The sequence below is a fragment of the Lycium ferocissimum genome, chromosome 10 (genome assembly GCF_029784015.1).
Source record: "Lycium ferocissimum isolate CSIRO_LF1 chromosome 10, AGI_CSIRO_Lferr_CH_V1, whole genome shotgun sequence".
NCBI lineage: Eukaryota > Viridiplantae > Streptophyta > Magnoliopsida > Solanales > Solanaceae > Lycium > Lycium ferocissimum.
In genome coordinates this window covers 28,610,415-28,628,970 of record NC_081351.1, presented here as the reverse complement: position 1 = coordinate 28,628,970, position 18,556 = coordinate 28,610,415, and the positions used below count along the sequence as shown (strand labels likewise).

The 18,556-nt window shown below is 31.1% G+C and overlaps 2 protein-coding genes across 2 annotated transcripts; one reads left to right on the top strand and one right to left on the bottom strand.

The window, feature by feature from the left end:
- Positions 1-646: 646 nt before the first annotated feature.
- On the top strand, positions 647-1,393 carry LOC132034774 (uncharacterized). Its single transcript, XM_059425136.1, has one exon. It carries the CDS (start codon positions 647-649, stop codon positions 1,391-1,393), a length of 747 nt encoding a protein of 248 aa, XP_059281119.1.
- A 12,146-nt stretch (positions 1,394-13,539) lies between these two features.
- LOC132035287 (abscisic acid 8'-hydroxylase 4) lies at positions 13,540-18,445 on the bottom strand. Its single transcript, XM_059425561.1, is given in 11 exon segments — positions 13,540-13,981; positions 13,984-14,006; positions 14,140-14,258; positions 14,354-14,460; positions 14,546-14,624; positions 14,827-14,913; positions 15,197-15,276; positions 15,391-15,556; positions 15,633-15,782; positions 16,629-16,950; positions 18,023-18,445. Coding segments are annotated over 11 exon segments (1,467 nt in total). The 5' UTR covers positions 18,253-18,445; the 3' UTR covers positions 13,540-13,877.
- Between the last annotated feature and the right edge of the window lie 111 nt (positions 18,446-18,556).

Sequence of the window (18,556 nt, the reverse complement as noted above, 5' to 3'; positions counted from 1 at the left end):
TTAAAAGGAATAATGCACCACGGAAGGAGAAACCTAGCAAAAAACAGAACCTTTTGAGGGACCATGTCAAAATTAATCCATTATTTCGTCTTAATCTCCCAACGACACTAATTACAATTCCGACCACCTTTATCTCTATTCACAAAATTTAAATAATTCCCTCATTATTGCCATAACAAATTTTCAACAATAACTTTTAAAAACAAAAGATAAAAAAGAAATTTAAAAGTCGACCCTACGGGGACTACGCCTATATAATGATGCCCCTTCCCTACATCCCAATCCATTCATTAAGTCCTCATTTTCACCATATACCAATTCAAACTTTAATTCACATATTCTAAACAAAAACCGTCAATTATTTTCTCCAAAGCGAAGTGTGTGTGTTTCCGGTGGTGTATCACTGTGTGATTTCTATGTACATGAATTCTGAATCTACTTCCTTATGCATATTTTTGCATACGATCTTCTTTTCTTTTCTTTTCAAATTCCTTTCCTCTTTCTCCATTTTCCCTCCTAATTCTAAAAGAAAAATCAAATTTTCCTTCCGTGACTTATTGCTTTCATATATTGTTGTCTCATAACAGAAACCGCTCGTCACAACCCTAAAAGATTTTTCATTTTGTTTGATTTCTACGCGGTTTAAATGGATAACGAAGTGTTTGATACCGTGAAATTTGAGAAAGCAAAAGCAATTGCTAAGTATAATCGTTTTCAAAATATGATGAAGATGCTACAAATTTTTGAAGTACTTGTAGCGGTTGTATTAATTTCCTGGTCCTGGACACGTATTCCAGTGGCCGTTAAACTTTCCGGCCAGTTTTTCGTTCAATTATCATCTCATCTCTTCAAACCTCACATCGTATTTCTCATCGGAAACGCGATTATCGTTGCAATCGTCGTTTTATGCCGTCAAAACGACGCCATAAACAACAGCAACAATTCGGATACTGATGATATCCAAATTGAAGAAATTCGTAATACGGAAATTCAACGACAGATCGTACCGGATTTAACATCGGAACCTAACGTAACAACAACAATAACGGAAGACAAACAGATCATACCTGAACCGCAATGCAATGACGTGGCAACAGCAATTGATAAAGCAACGAAGCAGATACAGAAGTTTAAAAGGACTCAATCGGAGAAATTGAAACGTCAAATTACGGCGAATCATTCAAAACGAGAACTACGGCGATCGGAAACTGATATGAGGAGGATAGTTAGGAAATCAACGGTTGAAGTTGAGGAAGTTGAAACATTGAGTAATGAAGAATTTCGGGATACAATTGAAGCGTTTATAAAGAAGAATCAAATCTTCTTTGAAAAACAGAGGTTAGCCGAAACAGAGCCTGAAAAGTATGAACGAATTGGAATTGAAGCGTTTTGAAAACTGTTACATTTTGTTTGGATTGTAAGAATATTGCAGTCTATGAAGTAATAGTGTTAATGAGATATGAATGTACAGAGAGCTACTACTCTGCCTATTCCCTGTTTTTCTGGAATTAGGAAGCCAAGTTTGCTTAACTTTGTAGTACTGTACCTGTTCTTCATTTTATATGAAATTATCCTTTCCAATAATAATAATATCTCTTGATAATTAAGCCTTCACTAAATTGGTAGAGCATTTGATAACAAAGTTCTCCTTATTTAGTACTAGTCGCGAAGTAGCTTATTCTTCAATTTTTATTTATTACTATCTGTTGCTTAATTTGTTTTGTTTATCTTGTCATTATTCTGTTATCATTTCTACTTTGATTACATTTTTTCGAGCGGGGGGTGTATTGAAAAAAGCTTCTCTACTTCACTTATTGCATTGGATGTGTTGTTGGATTTGATTACAAAGTTTATGGCTTCTCATTGTGATATTTGTTGCACGACTTTATCGGTGGATGAAGACAACTCAACAAACATTCGGGCATGGCCCAAGCTTTGGTTGTTTTTGAAGAAATGTGTTCTAAATAAATTTGGCTCTCTTTTAATCAATTTCATTAATGTTTTCTATTGGAAATAGCGTGCACATTATCGGCAAGGGTGATTGAGTTAGTTCAGCGAGTGGATTCCCCCCACGTGAGACCTAGGATTGATTTCCCTCGCCAACAACCTTCTCAGTCTGAACTCATTGTACAAGGCTCTCTTAGTGCAGTTTACATCTCCTATGTGGTTTGCGGACTTTTGCAATAGAATCGGGTTTACCCAAGGCGTATTTGGAAAAGAAGAAGAAGAGTATGCTCATTTAGGTTTGATTTAAACTTTTCCCTGAGTGGGAAGAGAATGTTTTAGAGAGGAGAAAGGAAAAATATGAACCTTTCTTTCTTTTTTTCTTTTTTCCTTCGAGTGGAGATCTTTTTGTTTTGTTCGAGTGATCACTGAAAATCGAATCTTTCACTCTAAAATACAAACAACATAACAGTGTAACTCAACTCGTGTCTTTCTTTTTAGTTTTCATTTTATTTCTACTTAATTTCCTAGAATATTGCTATGTCATTGCATATTATACTATTTTAATATTTTCTAATTAATTAATTTGTTTTACCTTGTGCTAAGTAATGGAAATTTCCCTGTATTTCATTTGCCGGTGCATTATGTGAGTCTTAATTCTTGAGACTAGATTCATGGAATATCAATTTAAGCTGTTTGGTGATGTATTGTAGCTAGAAAAAAATGAGAAAATATATATATTAGGAGGTCAAGAGTTTTTAAGGTCCTGCTGTCTTACAACATACTATACTCATAGTCTCATGCACCATGACACGAGTATTTCCTCGTAATTCCCATAAACTACAGTTTTAATGTTATATGAATTTCTTAGAAACTGTTAGAAAACCTCGTCTTGTATTTTGCCATTTGAAGTTGTAATGCGGTAGTAACAATTTTGAATATTAGTCAACTGAAAAAAAAAAATAAGAGTAATTTAAATATCTAGTACGAAAAGAATTAGTCAACTGAAAAAAAAAAATAAGAGTAATTTAAATATCTAGTACGAAAAGAGTAAGAGTACACAGTGTTCTCTTTAGATCCTTTGATGTTTAAATGTGTACTCGTGTCACATTAAGATTACATTTTCAACATTAATTATTTACTGGTATGATACAACGGTGGAGTTCATTGCTTAAACAGTCACAAAATTACGGGAAATAGGTGAATAAAATCTTATTCTTCTTAAACAGAAAAGTTATTTTATCTTCTACTAATTCACTCAAAAGGTCATTAATTAAAGCTGAAAAGTGATATATCCTACCATTTCTTAATAATATGACATCTAAGTTTTTTAGTAAAAAATTATAAAATGATTAACCCGACCTTATTTTAATCAAAATATCTTATCCGACTTAATATTTGATATGATATTTTATATGCTAAATAAGTGCAGAAAATGTAATTATTCCATTGAAAATAAATCCTTTTGTATGTCAATGAAATATGTGTTGTATCTTGTCTGTCATAAAGTTTATTATCCAATAAAAAAGGAGATAAGAAATCCTAAGTAGATGTTTCCTCGCTAATCACAATATTATAGCAATATTTTGTAATGATGGATTATACCAAGTTAGGATTTGATGCAAAAGTGACTGGAAATTAATCCCAATATCCGAAATCAGTGGCTTTCAACAACCCACCAAACCATTATTCCAACCTCCAAAGTAAGAAGTAATAATTACCTTCAAAAAGCAAGTAATCTTCTATTGGAAAAGTCACCTTTTTCTCTACTTTAGGCTTATTAGTTACTAATAATTTGAACAATTAGTGACATTGTCCCTGCTTGAAACACAGGATCATCATAATTACATAACCATAGGAGGTAACATTAGTGGAAACTTCATCCTCTTTTTGACATTTTGGCCTCATGAAATGACTTTTATGTTTTAATCAAGCACCCTAACGTGTCTTTACCCTATCAAACTAGATCTTAAGATTACTAGTAACTTTAAATGATTTTGATTTTGGTCCCTCAATTGTTAATAAATTTTTGTATTGGCTATTGTGATATATATTGACTAAGCACATTTTAATTAATTGATATGTGAACTTGTAATCTTTTGCTTGTGAATATTCACAAATAACCATAATTATTAACTATTCCAAGGCTTTATTACACATGCATTATGTTAAGCATGTGTTTTAACTTTATATTTGAGGTTTAACGTATAGTACTAGCTAGTCATATATCACAAGAACCAAAATCAAAATTTATCATTAACTAAGAGAGGAAAGTGCTATTATATCATCCAAAAAAGGCAGTATCATGGAATTTAGGGAGTCCATTTCTTCTATAACTATATACATCTTCTTCAAATAATTCCTAAATATTAACTATAAAAAATTTATTACTGGAAATACGTTTTATTGAATTTCTAAAGGATGCAAATGCTATTTTCTTAAAAGAAAAAGAAGAGGAATATTTTACATCAAAGTTCACATAAAAAATAGTTACATTCACCCTCAAACTTCAATTTACAAATTTCTTTTTGGCACGTAAAAAGAAATAAATATAAATATTGAAAATGACTTGAAGTGTGAGATCTCTCCTCTAATTATATTGCTGAAACTGAAGTTAAATTTACGTCATTTGCAGAAGATCGCCAAAAGGGCTTGGATTGACATTCTTATAATGGAAGGATTACGTAAGTTTAAAATAGTCTACAAGATTTTAAGTAAGATTTTCTGAAATATTAAGTGCTACCAAAGTTATCTATTTTATTAGTTTCTCGCATGTCTAACAACTAACAAATTTATAAGGTGGAAAATCTAGGAGGTATACAATGTGTATATGGTCACAGCCAATGGTTCACATCAGGAAGATTTTCGAAACTCCTAAGTTTCTTTTTCTTTGGGCTATTTTGTACTATATTTATTTTCTGAAAAGGGAGAAGATCATATGAACGAAATAAATTAAAAAAATGTAGAAGCTCGTGCTTTGTACTTTCTTCCAAATTTCCTCACCAAGAACTATACTGCTATTTTGGTTTATTATTCTTCTTCTTTTTTGGTGCACTGAAAAATTAGAATAAGCTCCAAGTTTATTTAATTTGTATTATTGCAAGTATTGGGGCCTAACCACAATACAGCGGCTTACTCTTATCCACTCTTGTTGGAAGCTTTGCAACATAATTTAACATTTAAAAAAAGGCATCTTGACTCTTATTTTTTCCTCTTCTTTTTAGGAAGAAAGACATCTAATTAATTCTTATTTGGATTAATATATTTTTGTTCTTTTTTTTTTCTCAACAATTTTCAAGTGGTGAGGTAGAGTTGTGATTAGGTAGAAGTACTAAAAGCAAAGAGAGGAATATTTTTCATGACAATTTGTGTATACAATTTCAGTAGTATACAAAGTGAAATTATAACTATATTATGTTGATGCTAATACAATGAAATTAAAATTACAATTGAAAAAATAAAATGAAGAAATAAAAATATCTTCGGCTGAGGCGCGGATATCTCGTTCTCTTTAAGGAGATTCAAGCCCACTGCAAAGAAATTTACCGGTCCAGCAGTAATCTTTCTGACTTGTCCCCTCCAGAATACAACAGCCCGATCACGTCATATAACTCAAAAACTATGGACAAGATGTTGAGTCCAAAGCTCCACAAAAAATAACACCTTCCTTCAACTAAATAAACTCTCTTTTTTCTAACTCACTTTTCATACACTCTATATTTTTATCTCTACTTCCACAGAGTAAAGATGACTAAGTATTTATAGCTAGGAAAATCATCCTTGAATTGAATAGGAAATGAATGGTGTAGTAAAATAGATAGATAATGGAAGAATTATTATATGGAGTTTACATGAGTTACAAAGGAAGAATAGCGGCCATATTCTTACCACTAACTGATTTGGTTTAAAGGAAAATTAAGGGCACAATCTGGTAACGTGGGAGAAGAATTGACAAAGGTTACATGGGAAATAAATTTGCCACTAACTCATCCGTGTAATGTAAAAGAACAATGAGGAACTTTAATATATTTTAATATTAAAATGCTAATAGGCACCATCATATTACACTGTAAATTTAAAAAAAAAAAAAAAAAAACATAATATATTCATATTTATAATGGCTTGAATAATGATGCAAATTAAATTATCTAACGGGGCATGGAACATGAGAAACTTTTGTCCGTACACTTGCTCAAACATTATTTCAATCTAAGGGTTCAAATTATTCGCCAGAAAACTTCAAAATGCTTCATACTTTAATATAATGGTCATGTATTGATTATTATCAAAGTTGTTGACTTTATCCACTGCTTTAATTTTCCTTCTTCTTTTTTCTTATTTTTTTTTCTAGTGGATTTTTGTTTTGGTTGATCTTAAAGTGCGTGCGACTTATTTTGTTTTCCAGTCAAATTATTGTGGCTAGCTAACACATTATTCTTGTTTCAATAAAATATAAATTGATGTTTGTCTGTCATGAACTATATACATGCTAGAATAATCTTTTTTCTTGTCCATTGTTTTTCCGGGTACATGTTATCCATTGTGTTTCAACAGCTTTCTTTGCTCATATAATTCAATAATTCATTCTACAAATCTTCTTTCCTTTTTATTTGGGAGAGAAAAAAAAACATCCTAGTTCTTGTAATGAATAAAAAGTATACATCCTGGTTCTTGTAATCAATAAAAAGTATAATCTAAACCTTAAGGGCTCGTTTGGTTGAGAACAAGTTATCCCAAAATTATATTGATAGTATTATAATATGAGGATCAATAATGATGTTATTATTTAGTACATATATTTTGTTCGCTTACCATTGGACTAAGTGATATGCAGGGTATAATATAGATCATGCGTGTTTTTTGGTTTAAACATTATAAATTTGGAAAAAATTGTATTTCCAACTTTAACCTGGTCTTTCTTCATAATCTTTGGGAGAAAGCAAATGTGGCTTTTATTATTTTCCCAAAATTAGTAATCTCACGTAGACTGCGGTGTAAAAAGACTACCATAAATTATAGTATGTCAATCCCAGGATTGTTAATAGTGAAATCACAAGTTATACCAAACGTGAAATAACTTAATCTCACAACTTATCGAGGAATTATAATTCTTTATCCAACCAACCAAACGACTCCTAAGTCCTAAGTGACCTAAGTCAAGGCCTCAAGGGGGCAAAGAAAATGTCCGAGGCTCTCTATTTTTAGCCTCACTCAATTTGATTCACAACCCCTAAAACAAATTCCATAAAATCAAACTGAATGTATTTAGAGAAAGAAAAAAAAATGGATATATTATTATAATCAGTTCAAGTTTAGAGTTTAGAAAATAGATACGGTCTAGTCCCTCAGAAAATAGGTGCGGTCAAGAAAATAGATTTAAAAAACAATATTAATCTAAACATAACCAAAAACTAAAAAATTAAAACAGCCGACACTTGAAAGGCACAATAAAGAAATTCAGCACTCTATAAAATAATCTACACTATGAATATTAATTAACGGATAGTATTATACAAATGTCTCTATCTATAAACATAAATTGTTCCCTTTTTGGTTTGTTATTTCATTTCACTCAAGTGCTAGCTGGCTGCAATCGTCGTTTAATGTTTGTCCCATTAAAGAAATCTAGCACAACCTTTGATAAGATTTTTTTCTTTTTTTGTTGCTTCTTTCAATATCCTTATGAAAATAAATGAGTATATTTTATTAATAATCAGAAGCCATCAGATTATGTGCATCTAATCTAAAGTGCCAAATTTTAAAGAAAAAAAAAAAGAGCAGTTTATATTATGAAAAAGTGCTAGTTTTAGGAGCTTAGTCAACATCAGGATGGGAAGTTTAGTACATGCTGCTACCTAAATTGCAACAAAAGTTCATAATTAGAAATTAAATGCCGTCCCTACTTTTGTTTCCACCTGCCGAGTCTTGGTACTTACAATTTTTAAATATGAAATTAAGTTTGTTTAATTAGCTTGAACATATAATTTAGTGCAGTGCGTTAGATAGCAATGCTTTAGTTTTTTGTTGATATTCTTTGATGTTACACGTACTGAAAATTATATATATAGAACAAAAATCAGGAAAAAATAAACTTGAAATATAAAAGGAAGCCTTTGATGACAAGTACTATATGCTAATCTTAACTAGAAAGGGAATTAGTAGTATGGTAGGCAAACTTCTAGAGTCAAGTCAGGAGAGATTAATTAATCAGTATTTATATATGTTTAAGTATGTGCTACATATATAAATGCCAAGTGCGGACTGAACTTCTAGATTTTCAATAAATTAAGAATGGACCTCGCTCTTGTAAGTTGTAACCTTAACGGAATTAGTAGTGACAACTCAAATTTATATCCGGACCACAGTTAGCAAAATTGTATTTTTTAAGTAGAAATCACCAAAAAAAAAAAAAAAAAAAAAAAATCTTGCCTTGTAATTTGTTTTGATAACTCATGGTCCCTCTCTATTGACACAGTAGATATGTTTAGTTAAGTCTATATCGGTGTTGTATGTTTTCTCTCGCTTTCAAATATAAATTATCGTAACCAAACTATATTGTACAAATAAAAATGATGATTGAAATTAAACTTGAGTATGACTATCATAAATCATAAATATATGCGAAAATCATAGTATATGTGCATAGAGTTTTTATTTATTTTAAAGAAAGACCTTCGAAATTTATGGTTAAATAAATTTTAGCCATTTGTATATCTATAAATTATCTCGTAAAAAATAGAATTAAATTATTTTTAACTATATAAAGAAGGCATTCTTTTAAGACAAATTAGAAAGGAAGTGTATAACATAATTGAGAGAGTGAAGACTGAAGAGTACTAGGTTTGGTTCTTTGCAGTTCTCTCTTTAAATTAATCAATGGTAAATAAAAAATCAAACTGTCTCGCAACGTTTTAAATTCAACTCACGTATTACTTGAATCGACGAACAACCAAACTGCCTATCATTGAGGAAAGAAAAGGTTGAATAATAGGGGGGTTGAATAATAGGGGAGAAGAGGAAATAAGACAAAGAAATGAAAAGGTGCTTTATATAATTAGTTTAAGTGGAATATATTCCTTATATACTTAGATGAACCTCATGTACCATATTGTACAAAGTACTTGGTTGAAATTCTGCCACAAACACATAAGAGAATATGTGAAACTCAGTGAAAGGGACTGAAACTAGCTATATGATATTAATTACTTAGCATCAAAGGAAGGAGGTGATGGTGGTTTCATCAAAGAGAAACTAAAAATGATTCCAGGACACACACGTCAAAGTATAAAAATATATAAAACCTTCTCTCCTGTATTTTATATGAAAACCTAACTCCTTAATAATTAGTATACTAGCTACATATATATATTATAAATGCAATTCAATCTATAAGTAAAATAATTAATGATTTGTAATGTGGAAAAAGGCGCACATATATACTTGGTTTGACTTCTGATTTTAAGAAAACAACGTTCAAATAAATTGTTATTTTGAGTTTAGTGAGCTTTTCTCATAATATACAGCCAAATGCGAATTCAAAACTTAAACTTTATGGATTTAGAATGTCATTAAACTCATTGTCGAACCCTTAGATTATATGGTGCACCACCCTTTTTTACGCTTTTCACTAAGAAAAACATACATCAACGCCTCCAAAATAATATAACATTGATGATACTAATCCGGAGTAATTTATATTAGTTTGAATTTTGGGAGGAGAAAAACAATTGTGTTTAAAAAGAAGATTAAATTTCTTGGACAAATAAATAAAAAAATCAATTTTATCAAGATGTATATATTGACTATATTATATTGGATGTCCTGATTGCTCAATTATGGCATCTAATGATTGAACCAATTATAGGTTAAATCTTGGTGGTTTTGAGAGGACACAGGCTCTGTCAGTGAGTTAGTAGGTCCCAAATTAAAAATCATGCTAACAAATTTAGAACTCCCCCTCCCTCCCATGCAAATAATTGGTACTCATAATATTTTACTACACTTCAATGAACTTGGGTTAGATATAACTTCACTAATATAATGTAAAAAGTTATTCTTGAACATGATTTTCTAAATTTCTTTAGATATTTTAAGTTAATTATTGTCACTTATACTATTTTTTATGTAATTCTTAGATATGTAGCTTTTATTTCAAAAGATCTAAAGATTTTATGTCGGAATTTACCTCAAAAATTATGTAAGTTACCCCTCCATCTATACATTATACACTTTTTTGATTCATTGATTATACACCAACGATGATTGAGAGTAGGCAGATAAATATTTTTTTTAACCGTATGACTATGTATGTTAAGATCCCTATAATAAGGGCTATCCCAATGAAAACCACGCTCAATCTCCGGCCCACAAAAGAAAGGTGGGTGCGGGAATAGAGGGATGTGTGGGGGGGGGGGGGGGGTTGTGAAGGGATAAATGAACAGAATTTGGTTCTTTTGTTAAATGGTATCAATTCATCATTGGATTGGCTGGCTTTGTTATGATCTACGAAATTGTGAGACCAAAATAGAGTACAACTACAATTTAATTTAAAAGTCATAAATTGTAGTGTCGTTTGTCCAATTGCCCTCAATTAGATGAGGGCTTATCCAGTTCATATTTGGGAAGCTGTAAAACAAGTTGTTGGGTTGGAGCTTTTCTGTTTGTGTCTGTGCATGCATGCAATATATATTTATACTTTAATGGAGTTGAATGTCATCACATTATGAGTCTCCTACAAATAAAAGAACAACTAAATAAAAGAATTATTTTGTCTTTTTAGGACATATATATCTAAACAAGAACAGGTCATTTGAAGAATCATTTCTGATCTTCGTACCATCAGTTCTTTGAGGCTCATCGGCAAATTGCTTCCTTAATTTCTGGTCAAGTTTGTTCTATACAGTTTCGCTTGTGACTTTGGAATTTTGCAAATTGCACTTTTGATAGAATTTGGACTTTAGTACATAATATCGCGAACTGCTCACCCTGCTCAATTTGGCTTAGACCTTCATGTTATGATTCAGGCATTAGTCGATTAAGATATAAGGTCAATAAATAGAAGTACGGAAACAACCACAATATATATTACTACCGATTGAAAGACAAATTTTAGTAAGTTAGATAGTTGTTGATGAATTTTGTGATCGAATTTTTCAACATGAATTACAATAATCGCTTTAATGACTTCACACAAATTTTAATAAAGACAAGACTTCAATTCTAATTAATTGTATGATAAGTTGTTAAAGGGATTGTTTTTCACTACACAGCATACCAACAAAGGCCACAACAAAAAATAGCCCTAATCTTTATTTTTTTTACAAATTTGTAGTGTATAATCATTGTATATCACTATATAATATGTGTATAATCAGTGTGTACATTCATTATACAGGAAGTATACACCGTCGATGGGTATAAATTATTATCGCTAGGCGGGTGAAATTGTTTTAGCCGGCTGACTTAAAAGTACTAAGATCCCTTTAAGTTGACATGTGATTGATAAACACTCCCAGTAAATAAAAGGCTATCTACTTCTCCATTTAATTAGCAAATTAAAGCCTCTGGACTATTAAAACTTTTTACCTACATCTTTTATTTTAATCACTAATTATGATCTCTGCTCTTCTGTATGAGTATGCTTCCAAATAGGTTGAAAAGATTCCAAAAACCCCTTATATATACAGGGGCGGATCTAGGGCCCTCGGCAAAAAATTATACCGAAAATATAAGGTATTTATGTAGATATATGAATTTTGAACACCCTAAAAGATAAGAGAAGAGGTTGGTTTTGTGGTTTAGGGTGTTCAAAATTCATCTTGTGGTTCTAAGTTCAAATCTCAGTCACTACATTCGCCACTGTACATATATAGTTGCATGCATGGATAGAATTCGTTGAATCAATTATAGGTTTGGCTTGCATCATTACATTAAAATTTGTCTGTCTAATATTAGTCTGCATTTTGACTATATCCTGTAAGATGATGCCATATGATGTTGAGGTTAGCGCAAGCCAAAAATATTCATGGATACCAGCTTTTCCTATAGTTCTCTGATGTCATAGACTTATTAAAAAAATGACAGATCTCATATTTGAGTTGGGTTTTGGGAAACAGTTGATAAACAAGTGAAATAGCCCACTTGTACGTAGTAGTAGTAGTAGGGGTGTACATAGATCGGGTTGGTTCGGATTTTTTAAACATCAAACCAAATCAATTGCGTCAGGTTTTTAAATTTATACACCAAACCAAACTAATAAATTGTGATTTTTTTAACCTCGAGTTTTCTGGGGTTATTCGGTTTTCTCGGGTTTTTCAGATTTTTTTCTGGAATAGTCTTGATACAAAACATATAACTTTTACTTCAAATATTTCTTTAGTCCTAGTAAGATACAACTATGTAATTAAGGTGTTTCTTAAGAAAATAACACGAAATGCGAGAAGAGTGATGACATTATATTAAAATATTCGACAAAAGCTAATAAAATCGGTTAAAACAAATATTGCTAATTAATAAGTCATAAAGAAAATGACCATAATCTAAAAATACTAATAAGTCATGCTAAAATAAGTAATAAGTATTAATTACATGACAAAGAAGAAAAACATAAGTTATGTATTTTCACTCTCTAAATCAATTATGCAAAACTAAATAATAGATATCCAACATTATTGTCATTCCTAGTGGTAAATTGAATTTCTTTTGTTAGCATTAGTGTTGAGTTGGTTTTGGTTTGGACTTTATTTGAGTTACTAACATCCATAGGATATAAAACTTATTGACATTCAAAACTCTAAGTTCAAACTTGAATAATATGATAATAGATAAAAAAAAAAACTACAAAAAAATTTAAGAAATATTTATAAATTACATTACAAATAAATATTTTTATGTATAAAATATTTTAAAAATTGAATACATGTAATATCGGGTTGGTTTGGTTCGGTTTGACTTTTTTTATTTAAAATCAAACCAAACCAAACCAATTATGGTCGGGTTATTTTTTTCAACACCAAACCAAGTCAAACCAAACCACTAGTCGGGTTTTTTTCTCGGTTTGGTGCGGTTTGTCGGTTTACTTTATACACCCCTACGTAGTACCATATCCAAGCTCAAACCGTAGGAACTAACGGTGTCAAATGAGCGAAGTTAAGTTGAATTTGAGCGGGTTGAAATAGAATGACTTTATAAATTTCAAATTTTATATGGGTTAAAATGAGCTAGGTCAAGATAGACAAAATAATGGATCATAGCCCAATCCGTCCAGCTACATAGTTTTCTTATAATTTATTTATTTAATTACCTAATAAAACTTTTTTCTTTGTCATTGCTCACTACTAATAAAATAGGAATTAGCGACGGGCAAATTTTGTAGCTATTTTTTTTTAGTGGCTTGATTTAACATATGACATAAAAAAAACTAAAAAAATTATTTAACAAAGTAAAAAAAGTTATTTAACAAAGGTTCTCGTACATAAATTTGAAGTACATATTTAGCCCAAATTTTCTCTAACTTTATGGGCTAAATTGAGAGTGTCAAAAGCTAAGTTAATAAATAGGCGGATCGGATCAATCATATTTCTATAGTCTAATTTATCCATTCAAATAGAAACCATTTTTAAAAGATGACAACAAATTGCCCTCAAGATTATAATATGTGAGAGTCACAAGATTTTTACCCATAATTAAATCCTGTCTGAAAGTCATAGATTTGTATTATATGTGTCATATAGGTCTAAAGTTTGAAATGTAACATGCCAAAATCAAAATATTGTAGCATAGTGGATAACCTCTAAACTTGGAGGTGAAAAGTTTTCAACCCTAAAATTGATGAGAAACACAAGAGCTAAGTAACTCCTCTCTACATCTCTCGATATTACGAAATATTGGCAATTCGTCTAAACTCAAATAATTGCAATGTGGATACTTTGGCTTCATGTTTTCGATGCATTAGGGAACTCCCTCTCTTCCTCTATAGATGCAACACGTATAGGACAACCACTTTTTAATCTTGAGAAAAGTGTCCATTTTTCTACTTTTCATCTGAATCTAATACTTTCCACCTGATATGGAAAAACCAAGACATAAATATTAAACCCAATTTTTAGTTGTATTTTTTGTTTCTCCATTTAATTCTAGATAAGATAAACATTATGAGTTTAATATGGTTTTAAAATTGATAAGGGTAGGCCAGACCTGTAGGATGTGGTTAAACGATAGACAAAAACAAGCATCATGGCTCGAGCCAAATGAAGTCCAAGGCATGTTCTTCCTCCCATTCCAAATGCTAAGAAGCTGTATGGTTTTGAATCATCCTAAAGATTTTTTTTTTAACAGAAAGTAATTAATATGAAATTTCCACTCTATTCCATATGTTCATAAACTCATGTTTGTCTGTAGAGAAACTTACATCAAATCTTGAAGGAATGAATTGATCTGGATCATCGAATATCATTGGATCAAAATGAATTGATTTAGCATCCACGTTTATGTTCCAACCTTTCTTGATCGTAAATCCTAAATTCACATAGAAATTAGAGGGTTAATATATTTTGCATTCAATATATTACTTCTAGTTTTGTGTATAGAAGTCGAATTAAACCTTCAATTTCACAATCTTGAAGTGCCATTCTTGGAAACCAGGGCACAATTGAAGCCATTCGAAGTGATTCCTTAATAACCTGTTGGCACAAAGGTACTTCGAATTAAATCACTACTTTGTTAAATATTTGGATACTTATTGTGAGAAATAGTACTATAAGTCGAATTTCAGTTTACATGAATTTGAAATCAACACTTAGAATTCATAATAGGAAAAAGACAATAAGGGGCTAAACTGAGGATAAGCGTAAGTAAAAAAGTGAACTACTAAATAAATAATACCTTAGATCCATACGGCATACAATTCAGGTCTTCAAATGTGAGGTATGCTTTACGAGAAACCTTCTGCTGAAGAGCTTGTTGTTCAGCCTATTCCAATCAACTTACTAAAATTAGAACTTTGCCTCTGAATAATTTTTTCAAATATTTCAACAACAACAACAACAAAAAAAAAAAAAAAAAAAAAAAAAAAAAAAAAATCTAACCCGTCCTAGATACTAGATTAAAATTGACACGAGTCCGACAAAGTAGAATATTCTATTAACATGAAAAAGAGAAAGAGAAGAGTCTGATGAGAATCAAACCTTACACTCTGTAAGATTCTACCACTAATTACTACTCAATCACATATTTAACTATTATTTGTTGTTACCCTAAGTCTGTTAAGTGCCTCGGGATTTTCATCCAAATACTTGATCATCCATGTAATTGCACTAGCCGTGGTGTCTTGACCTGCCATAAAAATGGATTTATATAATTATATTCCAATTAAATCCTTTTGGGCTTCAATTAGTAACAGGAGAAAAACTTTAATGTATAATGCATGTAGATTAAATAAAAACAAACCTGCAATAATCATGGTTAGTATATTATCTTTAATCTGCTCATTTGTTAATTGTATGGTTTGATCATCCTTAATCAAAATATGATCTAGAAAATCATCGTACTTCTTTTTGGACTTTCTTCTTGCCTCTATTATCTTGTCCAGCAACTTCATAATTCTCTTTCTGGCCTGCAATTGAATGTACATGGGCTTTAGCTGGTCCTGTTTAAGAATTTAATGGGCTTTGTTAAATGGTCAATTTTACCTGTAGGCCTTTGTAGAATCTGGTCCATGGTAGTCTTAGTGGAAATGATAGCATTGCTTCATAAATCAACCCAACATGCTTATGCAACATTTCTAGTTCCTTTTTTTCTTCCAAACTCATTAACATTTTGCAGATTGCTTCGAGGGTTATCTATAACACAAGAAGGAAAAAAATGCAATTACGTTAGACAAGTGGGCTCTTTGAATCGATCAGCTGCTAATGTTTTAATGTAATTGCTACTGCTACATGTTATAGAGTACTTTGTACCAGTTGATGTTATATAAGTATAGTAAATATAGAGCTCGCAAATAGGCAGGTCGGATCAAACTTGAACAAATCAAAAACTGGGTCAAATTAATAGATGGGTCATTACCCGACCTCCCAATATTTGTTTGGGTCAAAATGAATTGGGTTAAGATGTGTCAAGCCAACCCTACCCCCTTTTCCATTTTGTTTTTTCCAACAAAAAAAATAAAGTAAAAGCGACTGTATTTTAAAAAAAAAATATATATTAGCTAAAGTTCTCCTAAGATTACATAATTTTCATTCTCCGAATTTAGTTTTTAAATATTGTTTGGGTTGCATTTAGATCCATTAGGTTATACTATTTTGACTCATTTGATCAAATAGTTTGATGGATCAGTTTAGGACAATCCATTGGGCCAGGTTAAACAGAGTCATGACCCAAGCAATAGCATGGCACATTACAAACAGTCAAACACATAAACATTTTCTACCCTTTTTGGGGGGATTGGAATGAAGCTCAATTAAATGAGAAATTAACATAAATAACCATCTACCAAAAATATAGCGGAAGACATATATTATATGTATATATTGTGTATATTAACTAACGGCTGTAAATAATTAGGCCGAGCGGCCAACTTTATAACTTTCCTTTAAAACTTTGGGCTTATCAGGCCCAAGCTGAGTCCAAATAAAATTTGAAAAAATGAGGCTAAATGAATTTAGAATTAGACTGATAGGGACACCAACCTTTAGAGCTTCGTGAAGTATAGTAATTCTAGATTTATGGTGCCAGGTGCTAAGATTATCAACAGTCAATTCATCAAATTGTCTAACCATTGTTGAAAGACTTGCCGTTGAGAACAAAGTACTAAGATGACTACGAATACGTTTATGCTGGTGATGTGATGCACAAAGAAGGCTTTGGTCTCCCACAAGTTCCGCAATTGACTTTATGTATCTCTTCGTGAAATTTCCTGTCTCGTTACTTAGAATTTTCTTTGCTGCCTCTGTGCTCGAGATAAATACATGTGTTTGCCCAAATAAATTTGTTTTGAAGCAATTCCCGTACCTACAAACAAAGTACTATTCAAATTCCACCGAATTGTTAATTTTTTTGTCAGTTTGACATGATGAAAGTCGTAAAAAATAATATTTAGCGAGTTATCTCATGATATTTGATTACTAAGCAATGTTTTTGTACGGAAAAAAAAATCCAACGAAAGAGCTCAAAAGATGACTTGCCTCAATAATTTATAATCCGCGAAAGAGTCCAAAATTCTAAAAGAGATTAAAAAAGTGGGATTCAACGGTGCAACTAAAATCAATATTTGAACCATATCGCTACACTAGAAGTCCATTATGTCAAGGAAATTGAACAATTTTATATGTATAATATTATGTTCAGTATTATTTGGCTAATAATGGTATTCAATGTTCCACTCCTAATACTAATACGTTCGACGGCACAAAAAATACACCAACTATTTGAGGGTTCGATTTGCTCAATTAATTTGAAATGAATAAACACCCCCCCCCCCCCCCCGGCCGCAAACCCAATACCCACACACTACTTTATCCTAGTTTGAACTTATATGACATTAATTAGACATTCTAGGGATAATAGAACGTTTCATGCGACAATTATTGGTAAATTCTTATTTTGATCCTTGTGTGTTATATGACTAAGCACGTTTAATCTTCAATTAATTAAAATATGTGTTATTAATCCCTTTATACATGAATGTGTAATACATTCTAGGGATAATAGAACGTTTCATGCCTCAATTATTGGTAAATTCTTATTTTGATCCTTGTGTGTTATATGACTAAGCACGTTTAATCTTCAATTAATTAAAACATGTGTTATTAATCCCTTTATACATGAATGTGTAATACTTAGACCATTTGTTAGAATAATATTGTCCTCAAATATGAAATAACATTACAAACTTAACATAAAATTTGGGTGATTAACTGACGTTTGTTCATTAAATTTTGTGAAAATTCACAGGAAGACGGATAAAAGAGCATATTTCAAATAATTGAAAATTAAATATACTTTAACGAGGTTTTAAAATCAAAACCTTACGATATTTAAGGAACCAAAAACGCCAATTTCCTTAAATTTTACTAAGTCTTACTTGAGTCGTCGAATTTTGATGAAATCATAGAAGCCTTTGTTGCTATTGATGGCAGCCATGAAATGGATGGTTTCTCCGATGAACGGTATTCCCCAGTTGCCTGCCGGAATCTTCGCCGGAGTTTTTCTAGTAGTATGCCATAAGATGTGCAATAATAAGTATTGCAATCCCAAGAAGGGAACTATGTACCAAAACCAACAAAACAAATTATGATAAAGAAGAAGCTGCATTCTTTACCCCTATAAAATTCTAATTAAGTCCTAAATGAAAGATTATTGTTGATGCCATAGTTTTTTAATTCTATTTGTAGAGAAATATAGTTCCCAAAAGTTTGAGAAATAATTATTGAATATTGAATGATAAAGTCAAACGAACAGTGAGGAAAATAAAGAAAACAAAGAGGTTGAAATTGAGTCGTTCATTTTTTCAATTTAGTGGACAAGTAATTATGGAATGTGTAAATGGATGTTTCCACTGAAGGGATTTTAAGTGCTCTTTGATACGATAGATTTTTGGTTTTCAAACTATCCCCAT

What these genes read in the sequence shown, in the direction of transcription:
- LOC132034774 (XM_059425136.1), top strand. Translation starts at nt 647, where the DNA reads ATGGATAACGAAGTGTTTGATACCGTGAAATTTGAGAAAGCAAAAGCA.